Genomic DNA, 17,400 nt, shown 5'->3' on the forward strand with positions numbered 1-17,400 from the left:
TGTCTGGGGTTTTGTGGCTGCGTTTGCCGTGGAAATACTTGCTCTGCTCCCTGGCTCAAACCTAGACTTTTTTCCTGGTCCTCATACCATCTGGGCATTAACACTCTCTAGGGACTAGAGGAGGCTATGCCAGCAGCTCCTGGCCCCCCCCCCCCTCCCAACACACACACACGCCGTGCAGCCCGTGGCATATAACAATCTTCAGATGGCCATCCATCACAAATCTGGCATGAAGTTAAGGTATCCTGGTTTGAGGAGTCCATCACTCCTCTTTTTAAGCAAAATCAAGGCATTTTGAGGCAGAGAGAGGATTTTATTTTGAAATCTGGAAATCCAAGATGGCTGATGTAGCAGCGATTTTAGAAACAAAAATGGCCCAGGTGAGCTACACTGGGGTAGAAAAAGAACTAGCAATTTGGGGATTTTAGAGGTAGGGGAACCTGACTCTAACCCCAGAATGCTCCCCTCCCCCCTTTTGTTTTTTAGGCTGTTACGCACTGTACCATACTGTGTGCTGGGAGTTGCAAGTGCTGAACCTGAAAACAGCTTACAGGGAGAACCTCTGCCTTAACAAGTTTGGAATCCGGGCTGCTTATGTCTTTGGACTGCCTCTTGAGCCCACCCCCACTGGACCTCACACATGCAAATGGGGGGAGGAAGCAGTTGGCCCTGATTCTAAAAAAAAACACCATGGAGCCACTCAGCCTGTGCTCAAGCTCACTGCAGACAAACCTGGGGCAAGCACTGCTCCCATGGGAATCGTCTCTGAGCCCCAAAACATGTAGTGCAGGCTGTCCAAAGCAGTTTGCCACTTGGAAGCAGACCCTCGGCATGAGTCTGCATTGTCCTGCAGTCAAAGATGTTCCAAGATTTGGATCTTCTGCAGCACTGAAAAGCCTTGCAAACGGTCCCAAAAAACCAAATATAACTGAAAAATAAACATGAGCAGAAAAGACCAGCTCCTACCATCTCACTTGTAGAGAGACAATTGAAGAATTGGAGGTCAGCCCAGAGGGATGGGAGGCGGAGAAAAAGAATGCTAATGATGTTCCCTATAAGAGTTCTTGCGAGAAAGGAATGACTGCCCACAGGTTCAGAAATAGAATGTCTGTCACACTAAAAGGGGATTTTATGAGTAAACAAGAAACAAGGCAGTTTTCGTCATGGTCATTATGAAATCTCTTGACCTTAAATTAACATTGAAAACTTACTGGAATCTTACCAAGTCAGCTGCTGTTAATCAAGCTGTGTTAGTGCTTGGGATAATGCTACACTGAATGCCTTGAATTCTGTGGTGCCTTTGAAAGCTGTTAATATACTGTAGTTAGACAGCATAATGCACCATGGTTTAATAAAGATTTAATTGAAATGAAGCATGACCTTAGAAAAAGTGAGCGTTCTTCAAGAAGATATCCTTCACGAGTTACAAAAGAGGAATATAACCCTGAAGGCTCAATTATATATTGTAGAACTTCTGTGTTGAATATCAAGGAGGAGTTTTATAATAAAGTAACTGAGTCTGTTTCAGTTTATTGTAAACAGATTTTCTCAGTGGTAGCAAAGCTTACTTCAAGTAAGTTGGTTAATTCTGTTATCCAGACTACTCTAATTCTGTTATCCAGACTACTCTAACTAGCCAAGATTTTGCTGAGGGGTTTACATAGAAAGTTGAGAAGATTAAACGCTTTATTTTGTGATAAGTATTTTCCTATTGAACAATCATGTATCTTGAATATCGATTTCAATTGGCATTATTTTCAATTTATGACTGACCAGGGAATCTTTGGAGTGTTTGTCCATATAAAAACTTCATGCTGTATATTTACTATTGTTCTTCTGTGGTTAAAGTACTGAACGACCTGAATTCAGGTTTCTTTTCAGAAATCAAAAAAATAGATCTTTGAATGAGGATAAGGTTCTAGCTTTGTTCAAAAGGGCAATAGTTAGGCCACTATTAAAGAATGTATCTCTGGATGTAAGTCCAGTAGACAATTATCAACCTAATTCCTCCTTCCCTTTTCTTGCTAAAGTTTTAGAGAGGGTGGTATACAATCAATTTATTGAATTTTTAGAACGGCACAATGTTTTAGATATGAAACAATTTGGATTTCATTCATTACATGACAAAGAAAATTGTTGTCTCTTATAGATACAGTTTGATCTGCTTTTAGTTCTAGAGATTGATATTTTTTAGATTAGTCTGGATATTTCAGCTACATTTGATACTGTGTCATCCTATTTTATGTTTAAATAAATTTTATTCAAAGTACCTTGAAGTCAAATTCTACAAAAATCTTATCTACATGACAATATAATATACAAAGATATAATAAAACAATTATACTCAGAAAATTTTAAGTTTTGCTTGCAATTGTTACCAACCCTTACACATACCTTCAAAGAAGTATCTTATTGCTATGCTCAATGTACTTCTAAATTTAAAATATGACTGCATGCTCTAGGTGTCAAGGTATTCCAAAAAGGAGCCCATTTCTGTTAAAACCACAGGCCTTATGGAGAATCAAAATCCTGAATGGAGATCATGTCCATTTGCATCTGGTGAATCATGTATCCTCTCCAAGCCTGCGGTGTTGGGAAAGTGGGAGATAGTGAGTTATGCAAAACAGATTTTACTTCAAAGGACTTAAAGACTTCCAGGACTTGGAGGGTGGCCAATGCTATGCTGATTTTTAAAAAGGGCTCCAGGGAAGATCCGGGAAATTACAGACCGGTAAGCCTCACTTCAGTGCTGGGCAAAATGGTATAAACAATTATAAAAAAATAAAATTGTGGAACACGTAGACAAACATAATTTAATGAGATGGAGTCAGCATGGGTTCAGCCGAAGGAGATCTTGCCTCACCAATTTGGTTGACTTCTTTGAAGGTATGAATAAAAATGTGGATAAAGGGGAGCCGGTTGATATAGTGTATCTAGATTTTCAGAAAGCTTTTGATAAAGTTCCTCATGAGAGGCTCCTGATAAAATTAAAGTGTCATGGGATAGTTGGCAAAGTTCAGTTGTGGATTAGGAATTGGTTATTGGATAGAAAACAGAAGGCAGGATTAAATGGTCATTTTTCTCAATGGAGGAGACTAAACAGTGGAGTGCCACAGGGGTCTGTACTGGGACCGGTGCTATTTAACTTATTTACAAATGATCTGGAAATTGGAATGATGAGTGAGGTGATTAAATTTGCAGATGACACTAAACTGTTCAAAGTTGTTAAAACGCATGCGGATTGTGAAGAATTGCAGGTGGACCTTAGGAAATTGGAAGTCTGGGCATCCAAATGGCAGATGAAATTTAATGTCGACAAATGCAAAGTCATGCACATTGGGAAGAACAACCTGAATCACAGTTACCGTATGCTAGGGTCCACCTTGGGGATTAGCGCCCAAGAAAAGGATCTGGGTATCATCGTAGACAATACGATGAAACCTTCCGCCCAATGTGTGGTGGCAGCCAAAAAAGCCAACAGGATGCTAGTAATTATTAAAAAAAGGGATGATTAACAAGACTAAGAATGTTATAATGCCCCTTTATCGCTCCATGGTGCGACCTCATCTGGAGTACTGCGTTCAATTCTGGTCTTTTTATCTCAAGAAAGATATAGTGGCACTAGAAAAGGTTCAAAGAAGAGCGACTAAGATGGTAAAGGGAATGGAACTCCTCTTGTATGAGGAAATACTAAAATGGTTAGTGCTCTTCAGCTTGGAAAAGAGATGGCTGAGGGGAGATATGATTGAAATCTACAAAATCCTGAGTGGAGTAGAACGGGTACAAGTGGATCGATTTTTCACTCCATCGAAAATTACAAAGACTAGGGGACACTCGATGAAGTTACAGGGAAATAATTTTAAAACCATTAGTAGGAATTTTTTTTTTACTCAGAGAATAGTTAAGCACTGGAACACATTGCTAAAGGATGTAGTAAGAGTGGATAGCGTAGCTGGTTTTAAATAATGTTTGGACAAGTTACTGGAGGAAAAGTCTATAGTCTGTTATTGAGAAAGACATGGGGAAGCCACTGCTTGCCCTGTATCAGTAGCATGGAATGTTGCTACTCCTTGGGTTTTGGCAAGGTACTAGTGACCTAGATTGGTCACCGTGAGAACGGGCTACTAGGCTTGATGGACCACTGGTCTGACCCAGTAAGGCTATTCTTATGTTCTTAAGTGTGGGAGATTCTAATAGATACACTCCAAATAGTTGCCCGCCTTAGTTAATATATAGTATATAAATTTTAAAAATAGAATAAATAAATAAATACATTACTGTGTGCTGTGTTCAGAGTGCAAGCAAAGGATTTTGGGATATTAAAAATCTGACCCTGGAAATGTTAGTGCAGATAGACTGAATGGCTCCTGCCCATTCAGCCTCACAAACGACCTCAGAATGTCCCTAAATGACTCCTAAAAGACCAGTAGTTGAGATTAACAAAGAACCATTTGCTTAGTACTGGGGAGTATCCTGTAAAGCACAGGTGTCAATGTCGGTCCTCGAAGGCTGCAATCCAGTTGGGTTTTCAGGAATATGCATGAGATCTATTACATTACATTAGTGATTTTTATTCCGCCATTACCTTGCAGTTCAAGTCAGATTACAGAAGAAGATTTCTGGACATGTCCAGAGGTATTACAGAGTAGAGCGGGTTGCTTCAGAGGATTGAAATGTTTCATACGGTGTTAGTTAGTCTTCATGGATTTCTTGAATAGCAGGGTTTTTATTTCTTTTCTGAAAGTTTTGTAGTCTGGGGTTGTGATTAGTAGATTGGAGAGTTGGTGGTCTAGTTTTGCTCCCTGTGTGGCTAGAAGGCCATCGTACAGTTTTTTTCTGTTTGATGTCTCTGATTGGAAGTTATGTGAATGGTGTCTGGGTTCTCCTGTGTCTGGTTGTGGTAGTTTGGATTAGGTGGTTGTACAATTAGCCTGGGATTTAAATCAGAGATGTCCAACCTGCGGCTCGAGGGCCGCATGTGGTCCCGTTAAGTATTTTGTGCAGCCCCGGTTGAGGACGATGCAGTGTTTTCCTCTGCTGCCCCCGGGTGTTTACCATCTTGCCAGCTCCCTCCTCTGTTTCCTGCAGCGTTGGACCTAACTACTGTGGAGAAGTGGGACCAGGTTCTATCTGCTGCAGCTGATTCTTTTTCTGTAGCGGGCATTGTGATCTCTTCTAGGTGGGTTGCGGTTCCTGCAAAGTTTGTCCTGGCAGTTTTAATTTTATTTTTAAAGTATTCAGTTAAAAGGGTGGCTTGAAGGGGGAGGGTTGTCCTTTTTAGCTAGGTAGTGTTTGGTGTCTGTGAGTTCTAGTAATTGGAATAGTTTTTTTGTGTCTTGGGCTTCTATGCCTATTTGGTTTGTGTAGTATGTCTTTCGTTTTTCTTTTTGTTTTAGTTTGTATTGTTGGTTTAGTTTTTTCCATGCTGCTCTTGTGTGTTCTTGGTTACTTTTTCTCCATTTTCTTTCTAGTCGTCTGCATTGTCTTTTGCATAGGAGTAGTTCGTTGTCGAACCATTTGTCTGATCGTGTGCTGATTCTGGTTTTTGTTTGTATTGGGGCTAGCTTGTCTAGGGTAGTTGTACTTATATTGCACCATTGTGAGATGAAGTCTTTGGGGGTCACATTCTTGGATAGTAGCGTCTGTTTTATTCCAGAATTTGGAGGGGTCAATATATGTACGTGATTTATAGGTTAAGCTTTGGGAGTTTGGTTTGGTTTTGCCTTTGTCCCATTTGATATTGAAGGTGTATGTGTAATGGTCTGAACAGATGGATCTGGACTATTTTCCATTTGAGGTTTGAATCTCTGGTAGAATGGGCTGTTGGGACATGAAGGCTGCAATGTCTAGTTGGTGACCTTTTTTGTGTGTGATTTGTGGGTCTAAGATTTTGTATTTTAAGGCTTTGAGGTAAGATAGTAGGTTTTCTACTTACTTAGAGGTATGGTCTTTGAGATGGAGGTTTAGATCTCCTAGAACTAGGTTGTAAGCTGCCGTACGTGAGTTTCGGGTATATAAAATCTTTGAATTCTGGTCTTGCTGTGTTCCAATTCCCTGGTGTTATGTAGCAGAGTATGCAGGTTATGGATCCTTTTAGTGTGGTGCATGAAAGTTGGCAGGCTAGTAGATTCATGTATGGGGTGGACGTTTTGTCTGGTATGTTTAAGTTTAGGGAGTTTCTGACTAAGATGGCTAGACCTCCTCCTCTTTTTTTTCCCTGCAGACCACTGTTATCTTGTATCCCTTCGGGCAAACTTCCGTTATCCAGGAGTCCGAGTCTGAGGTGAGCCAGGTTTCAGTGAGGAAGAGGCAGTCTAGATTTTCATACAATTAGCATACAATGAAAGCAGTGCATGCAAATAGATCTCATGTATATTCATTGGGGAAATCCTGAAAATCCAACTGGATTGCGGCCCTCGAGGACCAACTTTGACACCCCTGCAGTAAAGCCTTAGACTTTCAAACAGATGTGATAAAGACACGTGCTTAAGTAATTCAGGGCTAGATTCTCAAAGCTTAACGCCATCGTTAAACTGTTTTCCTACAGTTTAGCCTCTAAGTAGTTTAGCGATAGATTATCAAAAGGGATTATCTCCCTCTTTAGCAAGGATTCTAGCAGTCTCCAACACTGACATGCAAATGGGCTCTTCAACATTGAAATGAGCCTTCTGGTGGATTTTAAAAAATTGCCAAGCCATTTTCTAAAGGCAGCATCGACTTTTACATACAAAAAAAAGCAAGTGGTCTAGGAGTCTCAGCTGCATCACAACACCCCTTACTTAAAATCCCAGCCACGACCACCCCCCCCCCCCATCTGCAGCAGGAGAGATGCCTCTCCTGAGTGCAGCACTAAAGTACAAAAAAAAAAATCCTGCCGCGACCCCCCCTGCAGCAAGAGAAATGCCCACTCTCTCCTGCCTGCAACACTAAAGTAAAAAAAATCCTGCCGCGACCCCCCCCACTCCCGACAGCAGGAGAGATGCCCACTCTCTTCAACTGCAGTAAACTATCTGCCACGACCAGACCCTGGACCCCTCTCCCCCCTTACCTCAAGAGCTGAATCGGAGGGATGTGGACATCATCTTCACAGCAGCTGCTGCTGCTGCGTCATCTAAAATGGTAATTTCCCTCCCCGATGCATCATGAGATATACCAGAGAGCGGCTTGAGGCTCTGATTGGCCCAGAGTGTTTAAGGCCCTGCCTATGACCCTCCTATGGAAGGGTCTTTAAACACCCTGGGCCAAACAGAGCCTCAGGCCTCTCCCTGGATGCATCAGGAAGGATCCTAAGGCTCAGATTGGCCCGGATGTCTAAGGCCCTGGGGTGGACTGCCCTCCCCCCTTACTATGCCACTTCTTAGGACAGCTACTTGTTTTTTTTTAGAAAAAAGTTTAATTGATACAGGATGGTTATGAGTGACTACTTGCTATATGGCTTTTACTTTACCTTATGCAACACTGCACATTAAAGCTATAATTTCCATGGTATGAACAGTCAGTCTACGCCTTCTGTGTTAGGCTCTATTAATCAGCCTAGTATACACTTTTACTATTTTTTCCTGCACCTGGCCCAAGACATCTCTATAAAGCAGTGGGAAACCGCAATTACTATTACGGGAACATTAATGCTGCCACCTAGTAATTTATTTTTTTTCCAAGCTGCAGAACAAATCTTTCATTAGATATGAAGAAAGTCTCACATCTGTTTTTATTATGTTGTGAAAACAAGCTAGTCCTCTTAATGCTTCCTGTTAAAACTCTTCTCAGATTATATCACTTTTTTCTCTCTTGGATGCTAAGTATATTAACCTGCCATCACCTGCCTATTTCTACTCTGAGCAGTATTATAAAAGCAATATTCAGTGCCAGGTGAAAAGGAATGCCTGTTACAAAATATATTATACAGAACATTAACAATGTTTACTTTTGGCTCTCTGAAGCTGGAATTTCAAAGCCAGTCAGAGCCATGTTTATTCCTTATTACATCTCAATTGTTTGGAGCTTGAAAGCAATGGTGCTAACATATTATGAAAACTTACTTTACATTCTTCATTTTGATAGAGACAATTTCTCAGAAGATGAAAAACTACCTTAAGTTCTCGGATGAAACTGTCCTGTTTAGATACAAAACATGTTATGAACAGGTGAATATATAACGACATCCATGATTTATATATGAAACATATTTTAAACTAGCTATAATTTAATGTAGAGCTGTTGTTATACTTACAATGTTGATAAGCTAATCATTTCTCTGAAAGCAGATCCAGAGTTTTCTACCATGGTCCAGAGAATTCCTATGAGTGTTGGAGCATTTAGCGTAGCCACAGTAGAAACCTCTACCACAGCTTAGTAAAAGGAGGGGCTAGATACTGAATAGACTCCATAATTCATCTCAGTGAAGTAATGCACAAAAACCACTGGGACTTATAAAATAATTTCAATAGCTCTGGTTAATTTACAAAAATTCAATACACAAAGAACTATACAAACCATTAAATAATATAATAAATATATGTATTTATTTCTTCATTTTTATTGTACCATATCATATGCCTTAAAAAATATTCAATTAAATAACATATTTCATACACTTCATACACACAAACAGTACACGTGAAGAACTCCTAGTCTACTCTAATTATCCCAAAATTTCATAAAAAGTTCATCCAATACATGAAATACTATCCAATCAGCAGATAAAAAAAATTCTTCATCACTGTGCCAACTCTCAGTCAGTGGCGTACCAAGGGGGGGGGCGGTCCGCCCCGGGTACCAAGCCCTGAGGGGGTGCTCCCGGTCCGGTCCAGTTACCCCCCCCCTGTGCCGGGTGTCGCGTCTGGAAACAGCCTGCAGCAAGATCGCGATGCCAGAGATCTTTGCCTGCTTCGACTGTTTCCTCCGCCACGGTCCTGCCCCTCCTCTGATGTCAGAGGAGGGGCGGGACCGCGGCGGAGGAAACAGCCGAAGCAGGCAAAAATCTCTGGCATCGCGCGATCTTGTTGCAGGCTGTTTCCCCAGGGCAGTAGCGTACCAAGGGGGGCGAGGGGGAGGTCCATCCCGGGTGCCGCCTTAGGGGGGGGGGTGCACAGCTGGCCCGGTCCCTATCGCGCTCCTACCCTCCCAGCGAAAGCAGCATCGGCGCCATTATCGAAAAAGGTAATGGCGCCAGGCCTTGGAGCACCAAGGCAGACCGCTTCTCCCCCCTCCCAGCCGAAACCCCGCTGACCATCCTATCTCTCCCCCCCCCCCCAAGTGAACCTTTCTGACCCTCCCAGCGAAAGCAGCAAACCTCTCTCCAGTAGCGTCGGCTTTATCCTCCCTCTGCCGCATCACTGATGACGTCATCAGTAACGCGGCAGAGGGAGGAGAAAGCCGCGAAGGAGGTTTGCTGCTCTCGCTGGGAAGGTCGGAAAGGTTCACGGGGGGGGGGAGATAGGAGGGTCAGCGGGGGTTCGGCTGGGAGGGGGGAGAAGCGGACTGCCTCGGTGCTCCATTACCTTCTTCGGGCAGCAGCAGCGTTTACAATTCGCTGCTGTTGCCGGCTTCAGGCCTTGTTCTCTGCCGGGTCCTGCCTACTTCCAGTTTTCATGAAGACAGGACCCGACAGAGAGGAAGGCCTGAAGCGGGCAACATCAGTGAATTGTGAATGCTGCTGCTGCCCGATGAAGTTCAGGACATCGGGGAAGGAGCAGGGAGAAATCGGCTGCTGGCTTGGGGGTGAGGGTAGGGAAAGAATCGTGGAAGTGGAGAAATCGGCACGATGGCTTTGTGCAGGCTAGGGGGAGAGAGAAAGAAAGGAAAAAATAAAGAGGGGGGGCCAGGGGGAGAGAGAAAGAAAGGCAGAAAGAAAGAGGGGGACCAAGGGGAGAGAAAGAAAGGCAGAAATAAAGAGGGGGACCAAGGGGAGAGAAAGAAAGGCAGAAATAAAGAGGGGGTCAAGGGGGAGAGAAAGAAAGGCAGAAAGAAAGAGGGGGACCAAGGGGAGAGAAAGAAAGGCAGAAATAAAGAGGGGGGTCAAGGGGGAGAGAAAGAAAGGCAGAAAGAAAGAGGGGGGCCAGGAGGAGAGAGAAAGAAAGGCAGAAATAAAGAGGGGAGCCAGGGGGAGAGAGAAAGAAGAAGGATCAGAAGAAGGACCAGAGACTCATGAAATCACCAGACAAAAAAGTAGGAAAAATGATTTTATTTTCAACTTAGTGATCAAAATGTGTCCGTTTTGAAAATTTATATCTGCTGTCTATATTTTGCACTATGGCCCCCTTTTACTAAACCGCAATAGAGTTTTTTAGCGCAGGGAGCCTATGAGCGTCGAGAGCAGCGTGGGGCATTCAGCGCAGCTCCCTACGCTAAAAACCGCTATCGCAGTTTAGTAAAAAGGGAGGGGGAATATTTGTCTATTTTTGTATAGTTGTTACTGAGGTGACATTGCATAAAGTCATCTGCCTTGACCTCTTTGAAAACCCGCGGAATATAAATGATAATTAACATTTTCTCTGCGTACAGCGTGCTTTGTGTTTTTAAAATTTTATTGTTGGTAGATCATTTTGACTTGGCCACAAAGGTAAGGGGGAGGGAGGGAGGGGAACTGCTGAAAGACATCTAATAATCCTTGCAGGCTTGACTGCAGGGAATTATTTTTGTAAAATCATGTTTTGTTATGTGACTGGCATTATCTAGACTTTAATTTCTATGAATGAATAGAATGAAAATGATATAAAATTACTTGCTTGTTTTTATGTGCGTGCGCTGAAGGAAAGTGGAGAGAGAGTGGGCTGAGGATGCTGAAGGGAAATGGGGAAGAGAGTGGGGAGAAGACGCTGATTTATAAATTGACAATTGTACAGAATATTGTTTCTTTTTATACTTTAATATAAACAATTCAAGGCTTGTGTGGATGGAATCAGGTGGTTTGCGGGGATGGGGACCGAGCTTACGGGGATTAGTCCAATAAAATTGTATTTTTTTATATCTCATTATTTGTTTTATTTTTATTTGTTAATTTATAAAGTGGTGATTGTTATGTATCAGTTTTTTCAAATTTACATCTACTGTCTTTATATTTTGCACTGTATTAGAGGACATGTGTTACTGTTTTTTGTGGTGTTGCATTGTATCCAGGGTCTGGTTTCTTGGAGGATCAGTTTAACTTTTGTCTACATATTTCTATTTTTAGTTTGTGATTATTCCATTTTGGGCGAGGGTGTATCTCTGTTCTGTGTGTATGAAAAAGACATAGTTTTCAGTTGGCATTGACTACAGGACCAATTGACTGTGCGGGATCTGGCTTGTTTAGTTTTACAATGTATGTGTTGGTGTTCTAGTGCTCACTGCAGTGTTTAAGATGCAGCCTTTTCCTAGGTACACTCTTGTGGTGCGATATGTAGATTGGTACTAAAAATCATATTTTTCATATAGATAGGGGGGTGTCAAAAAATGATGGGCCCTGGGTGCCACATACCCTAAGTACGCCACTGCCTGCAACTACTCCATATGTACTTCTAATGTCATGACAATTTAGACATAATTTATGTTTTGTTATGTTTGGAATAATGGTTACATATATGAGGTTCAATAAAAGAAAATTTTCACTGCCTGTTTCTATTCTGACCATTTATTCCATTTCATGGTTATTGCAAAAAAAAAAAAAAAATTTTTACATGGGGGGGGGGGGGGTGTCAAAAAATGATGGGCCCCGGGTGCCACATACCCTAGGTACGCCACTGCTCTCAGTTTCCTTGTCTTTCAATCCGTTGTTAACTCTTCACCATATTGCATCAATTCTGATCACAAATGAGCAGTTAAGCCCAACACTGTTCTGTGTTTTGCACTTCGGCATCGTCAGGGACTTTAGACTACTGACGGCTCCACTTCTTCACAAACTCTAGCAATTCATAATACTTTGCATATTGGTAGAATACAGGAATGAGAAATCCAAACCAGGACCTTTCCCCAGCTCAAACGCTGGTAAGACTGTATGCTGTCAATATGCAAAGTAGGTTACTCCTCCACTCCATGATTTCTAAGGTTTATTTTGAAGTTAACTACATAAATCCTTGCTTTTTAAAAATCTGTAGGCATGCAATGCTTAACTCTTGGTCCGAACTACAAAATTCACTTAATACTGACAGGTTATATCCAGATCACACGTGTTCAGAGTCACAAAACCAAGAGTATAAAGGAAGACCTGTAACGGGTATCAGACCACCCAACAAACACCTTATGTTTGTCGGAAAAATTCCTCATTTACCCAACGGTGCCTCCACCTCCTGTTTTGTTCATTATTTAGGCTTTTTATCAAACAATTTTTTTCATTGCTTATTTCACTATTGGAATTCTTTTATATTCTTTTATATTATGCATATCTCATATAAGAAACCTTTTACTTAGCTTTTTTGCATTGCAATCCCCAAACGCCAACGCGTTTCGATAATCTTTATCAAGACGAAAATGGGGAAACTGAAATACCAAACACACATAAACACCATGTTAGGAACAGAATTAGAAACAATTCCAATATCTCTGCAATCTCACTTTACTTACATTTATGCAGAACAAACGTCACATACCAACCAACGGCAAAAAAAAGCACGCCGAGGTTCGCCGACTCTGAAAGTTAAATACCCCACCCAAAAGACGTCACTTCCGGGGAAATACTCAGCTGACCCATACAGAATTCTAAAAGGAGCCATACACAAAAATTCAAACATCCCTTATCCATAACCCAAAGCACCTAAAAATCCGCTTGAGCTAACCAGTCAGAAGTTTGATTTAACCCATTAGGGGCCATAGAGTCTAATCGGAACATCCACCGGAGTTCACATCGGTTAAGGTGCTTTGGGTTATGGATAAGGGATGTTTGAATTTTTGTGTATGGCTCCTTTTAGAATTCTGTATGGGTCAGCTGAGTATTTCCCCGGAAGTGACGTCTTTTGGGTGGGGTATTTAACTTTCAGAGTCGGCGAACCTCGGCGTGCTTTTTTTGCCATTGGTTGGTATGTGACGTTTGTTCTGCATAAATGTAAGTAAAGTGAGATTGCAGAGATATTGGAATTGTTTCTAATTCTGTTCCTAACATGGTGTTTATGTGTGTTTGGTATTTCAGTTTCCCCATTTTCGTCTTGATAAAGATTATCGAAACGCGTTGGCATTTGGGGATTGCAATGCAAAAAGCTAAGTAAAAGGTTTCTTATATGAGATATGCATAATATAAAAGAATATAAAAGAATTCCAATAGTGAAATAAGCAATGAAAAAAATCGTTTGATAAAAAGCCTAAATAATGAACAAAACAGGAGGTGGAGGCACCGTTGGGTAAATGAGGAATTTTTCCGACAAACATAAGGTGTTTGTTGGGTGGTCTGATACCCGTTACAGGTCTTCCTTTATACTCTTGGTTTTGTGACTCTGAACACGTGTGATCTGGATATAACTCTTGGTCCAACACCTTAATGCCTATCCAGAAATTATTCATTTAGGAAGTACAAATAGCAGGCCAGGAACTTCTGGAGGATTGGGACAAAGTATGCTGTGGATACTGCAGATATATTCAGCACTATTTGGCTGATAACTTTATCCATTTAACAGAATCATAAAAATAGCTATCCTAACAAACAAGTTATCGATTTAAATTTAAGCATAAAGCAGTAGGTCTTTTGTGTGTGCCATCTTTGAACCATTTGGTGAGGACTACAATCAAGCTTTATTAAATTGGAGAGTCATGTTTATGGAATTTATTACCAACTAATTTAACACTTAAAGACCTGGCTTTTCTAACATACCTTTGCCTGACACAGTTAATGGCTTATTGATTGTCTATGTGATGTCCTTTGCAACTTACCATTTATTAAAGGCAGGCTATTATGTATGCTAGCCTCAACTGTCCTTTGTTCACTGGGTTGTAGTAATTGAGGGAGTTTTTTTGTATGTTTTGATTAAAGATATTGTCCTATTAATTATTGTTTCTTATATATTGCGTCACACATACCTATACAAGCTCTAGGCGACATTACAGAGGAAGGGGTTAGAAGAGGGTAGGGAGGACTATGGAGGGCAGGAAGAAGTGGAGAGGAGAGAAGCATGTAGAATATTTCATATAAATTCATAACTTTACAGATAGGAGCATCTAAATGAATTAAAGTAATATATAAAAAGGAATAGAAGGGAGGAAACGTTAAATAATAGAATTCAGTTAATAAAATAAAAAGAATAGGGGTAAAACCAATGGAATAAAATTTAAAATAATATATTTTATATTACATCATTGGTACATTAGGTAGATTGTGAGCCCACTGGGACAGATAGGGAAAATGTTTGAAGTACCTGTATGTAAACTGCTTTGAGTATGGTTGTAAAACTACAAAAAAGGCAGTATAAAGTCCCAATCATTGGGTTAAATTCTTTTTCATCAGTCTGAAAAACCTCCACAAAATAAATACTCAACATGGCCCGTTTCACCAAACATATATGGTTTCTTCAGGGGATTCACAATGTGCAGCGATCAGAATACTATATATGCTTTATTATTATCTTAGCATCAGGGTTAAAACCTCTCCATTCAAACAGGAGACTCTAACGTTTAAATAAAAGCTTACCTGATTTCAGCAGGGGGCTAAATTGTAACTATGAAGAAATCAGGTAAGCTTCTATTTAAACATTAGAGGATCCTGCTTGAATGAAGAGGTTTAAAGCCTGATGCTAAGATACGAGAAAAAGCATATCTCTTACAGATAAAGTATTCTGATCGCTGCATGTTATGAATCCCCTGAAGCCACCATACATGTTTGGTGAAACGGGCCATGTTGGGTTTTAGAAGTGCAAACTGTATAAGTTAAGTGGTATTAAGAAAAAAGAAAAAAATGTGAAATTTTTCACGTTGTAATCAGTGCATATTGTGTGGAGGTTTTTCAGACCAATGAAAAATAATTGAATAAGCTTTGACAGATATAGGTGGCTATTTGCCACAACAAATGTACACTGTTGAAATTGCCATGCAAATTCAACTGGCGCTAGAAGCCTTGGAAGCTAGTCTGCCTAGTCTGGACTGACTAGTTAAAACAAAAAGATGGTCGGAAAAGCGAGACTAATTTGTTCTTTCCAGGTAGTGGAGTAGAACTCTTTGCACATCTAGCCTCTGCAAGATCTCATCTTCCTTGTTCGAACCCGTAGGATAAAAAGTGGGTAAATGAACCTCTTGGAAGACATGAAAAGCTGACACAATTTTCGGTAGGAAAGAATATACCATGCACAGAGAAATCCCAGACACTCAGATCCTCAGGAAGGGCTCTCTGCATGAAAGAGACTGCAATTCCGATATCCGTCTCATAGAGACTATTGCCACAAGGAATACAGTCTTCACCGTGAAGTCCAGAAGAGATGCCTCTTCCGGCCAGGGTTAAACCAATGCATCCAACTCTGCACTTTCTGATTCATCTCTTCAGCTGTAAAAAGGTTCCACCTTTGCATTTTTGTCTGATGCTATCAGGTTCATCTCTGGCCTTCCCCAGCATTACACAATGAGGCTGCTCTTTGGGACAGAGACCACTCCCCTGGGTGATGACAGCCACAATGGGCTTCCCAGCTGAACAGGCTGGCATTGGTCATTAGGGTCACCCATAAGGATCATCTATTAGGGTCACCCAAGATAAGGTGTCTCCTTGGAGACACCAACACATGCTGCTCCTCACATTCCCTGCCCATGAAAGCTGCTGTTCTAAGGAATGCCTCTATGAGGGCCACTTGGAGAGCAGAGCATCCTGGAGAGGGAACATATGCACTCTCACCCAGATAACTACCTCCAGGGAGGCCACCGTCACACCCAGCACCTGGAGGTAATATCAGGCAGTGGGATTCAGCAATGCTAAGAGATCTGAAATCTGCTTCCAGAGCTTCTGAGTGACTCGGAAAGAAATTAACAGTCTTTTACTGTGTCAAAGCAGATCCTCAGATACTCCAGGTATTGGCTTGGTTCCAGATGACTCTTCTTGAAATTGACAATCCAGTCCAAATCCTGCTCACTCTCCGGTCTTGAAGGTGCTCTGATCAGCCAATCGTCCAGGTATGGGTACACCTGTTTACCCATCCTGTGGAAGTGAGCTGCAGCTACCACCATCACCTTGGTTAAGGTGCGTGGGGCCGTTGCCAGACCAAAAAGGCAGGGCTGTAAACTAAAAATGTATTTCCTGTGGTTCGGGAAAATGGGAATATGAAGGTACTCCTCCGTCAGATCTAGGGAAGGCATGAATTCTCCCAGAGCCACCGCCGCATTGATGGACCAAACAGTCTACATGTGGAAGCTTAGTACTTTCAGCGACAAATTTACGGACTTTAGGTCCAGGATCGGTCTCCAGTCTTCAGTCTCTTTCTTGGGCACTATGAAGTATATGGAATATCTACCAGAGCCTGATTCTTCTTCAGGAACTGGTTCTATAGACTGTCTAATAGCCTTTTCACCGTTGCTCGAACACTGACCTTTTTTTCTGGACATTGAGCTGGAGAGTTGATAAACAGATCTGAAGGAGGGCAATAAAACTTGATCTTGTGGCCCTCTCAAATGAGATCTAGAACCCAGTTGTCTGAGGAAATTCACTTCCATTCCCTCCAGAATGCCAAAAGTCTCCAGCCAATGTGCAGGAGTGTAGCAACAACCTGGCATCATTGTGATTTCTTGGAGGTTGTGCTGATGCGAGATCCTGAGGGTTGTTGGCATCTACAGTTGCAAAACTGCTGACTAGACCCCTGAGAAGCTCTTTGAGCAGAGGAACCTGCATAGAATTGGCAGGAATGTCATGAGGGACAAAAATTGTCTCTGGCTCCCCCAGCGGGTCAGCGAGGTCTGCTATCAAGCAGAAATTTGGGGTAGTGATCTACCATGCTGGTTATAAGGTCATCGATGCCCTTAGCAAATAACATCTGCCCTTTGAAGGGCAGTCTGCTTAAGGTGGCTTTGGAAGCTGAATCATCTGCCCATTGTCTGATCCAGAGAATGCAGCGGGCAGAAACTGTGTATGCCAACACCTTGTTCATGACTCTAATAATGTCATATACAGCGTTTGCCACATAATCTACCCCCTCCAGCACCAGCTGGGGGAATATATCCTCCTCCTCGGCTGAACATTGGCATGCATGTGCCACAAACAAGGCTGTTGCTTTGATCCCCAAAGCTAGTGCTTCAAACTGCCTCTTAAGAACCATGTCCACCTTGCGATCTTGCACATCCTTTAACATCACTCCTCCCTCACTAGGGAAGGAAGTACATTTAGTTACTTGAGCCACCATGGAATCCACCTTTAGCTGGCTAAACAGCTGTTGAAATTCCAGAGTCATAGGGTAAAGTTTGGACATAGTTTTGGCCACCTTTATGGAGCCTTCTGGAGTCTCCCATTGTTCAGTGACCAGCAAGGTG

General features: G+C 41.8%; 1 protein-coding gene across 2 annotated transcripts in view; it reads right to left on the reverse strand.

Moving 5' to 3' along the window:
- The window catches only part of RTTN (rotatin), a 385,080-nt gene that overhangs the window by 61,433 nt on the left and 306,247 nt on the right, over positions 1 to 17,400 (reverse strand). For both annotated transcript variants that reach the window (XM_033934249.1, XM_033934250.1), the window contains one exon: positions 8,040 to 8,114. In XM_033934249.1, coding sequence (XP_033790140.1) covers positions 8,040 to 8,114 — 75 coding nt within the window. The remainder of the gene's footprint in view (positions 1 to 8,039; positions 8,115 to 17,400) is intronic.

The sequence above is a fragment of the Geotrypetes seraphini genome, chromosome 2 (assembly GCF_902459505.1).
Source record: "Geotrypetes seraphini chromosome 2, aGeoSer1.1, whole genome shotgun sequence".
NCBI lineage: Eukaryota > Metazoa > Chordata > Amphibia > Gymnophiona > Dermophiidae > Geotrypetes > Geotrypetes seraphini.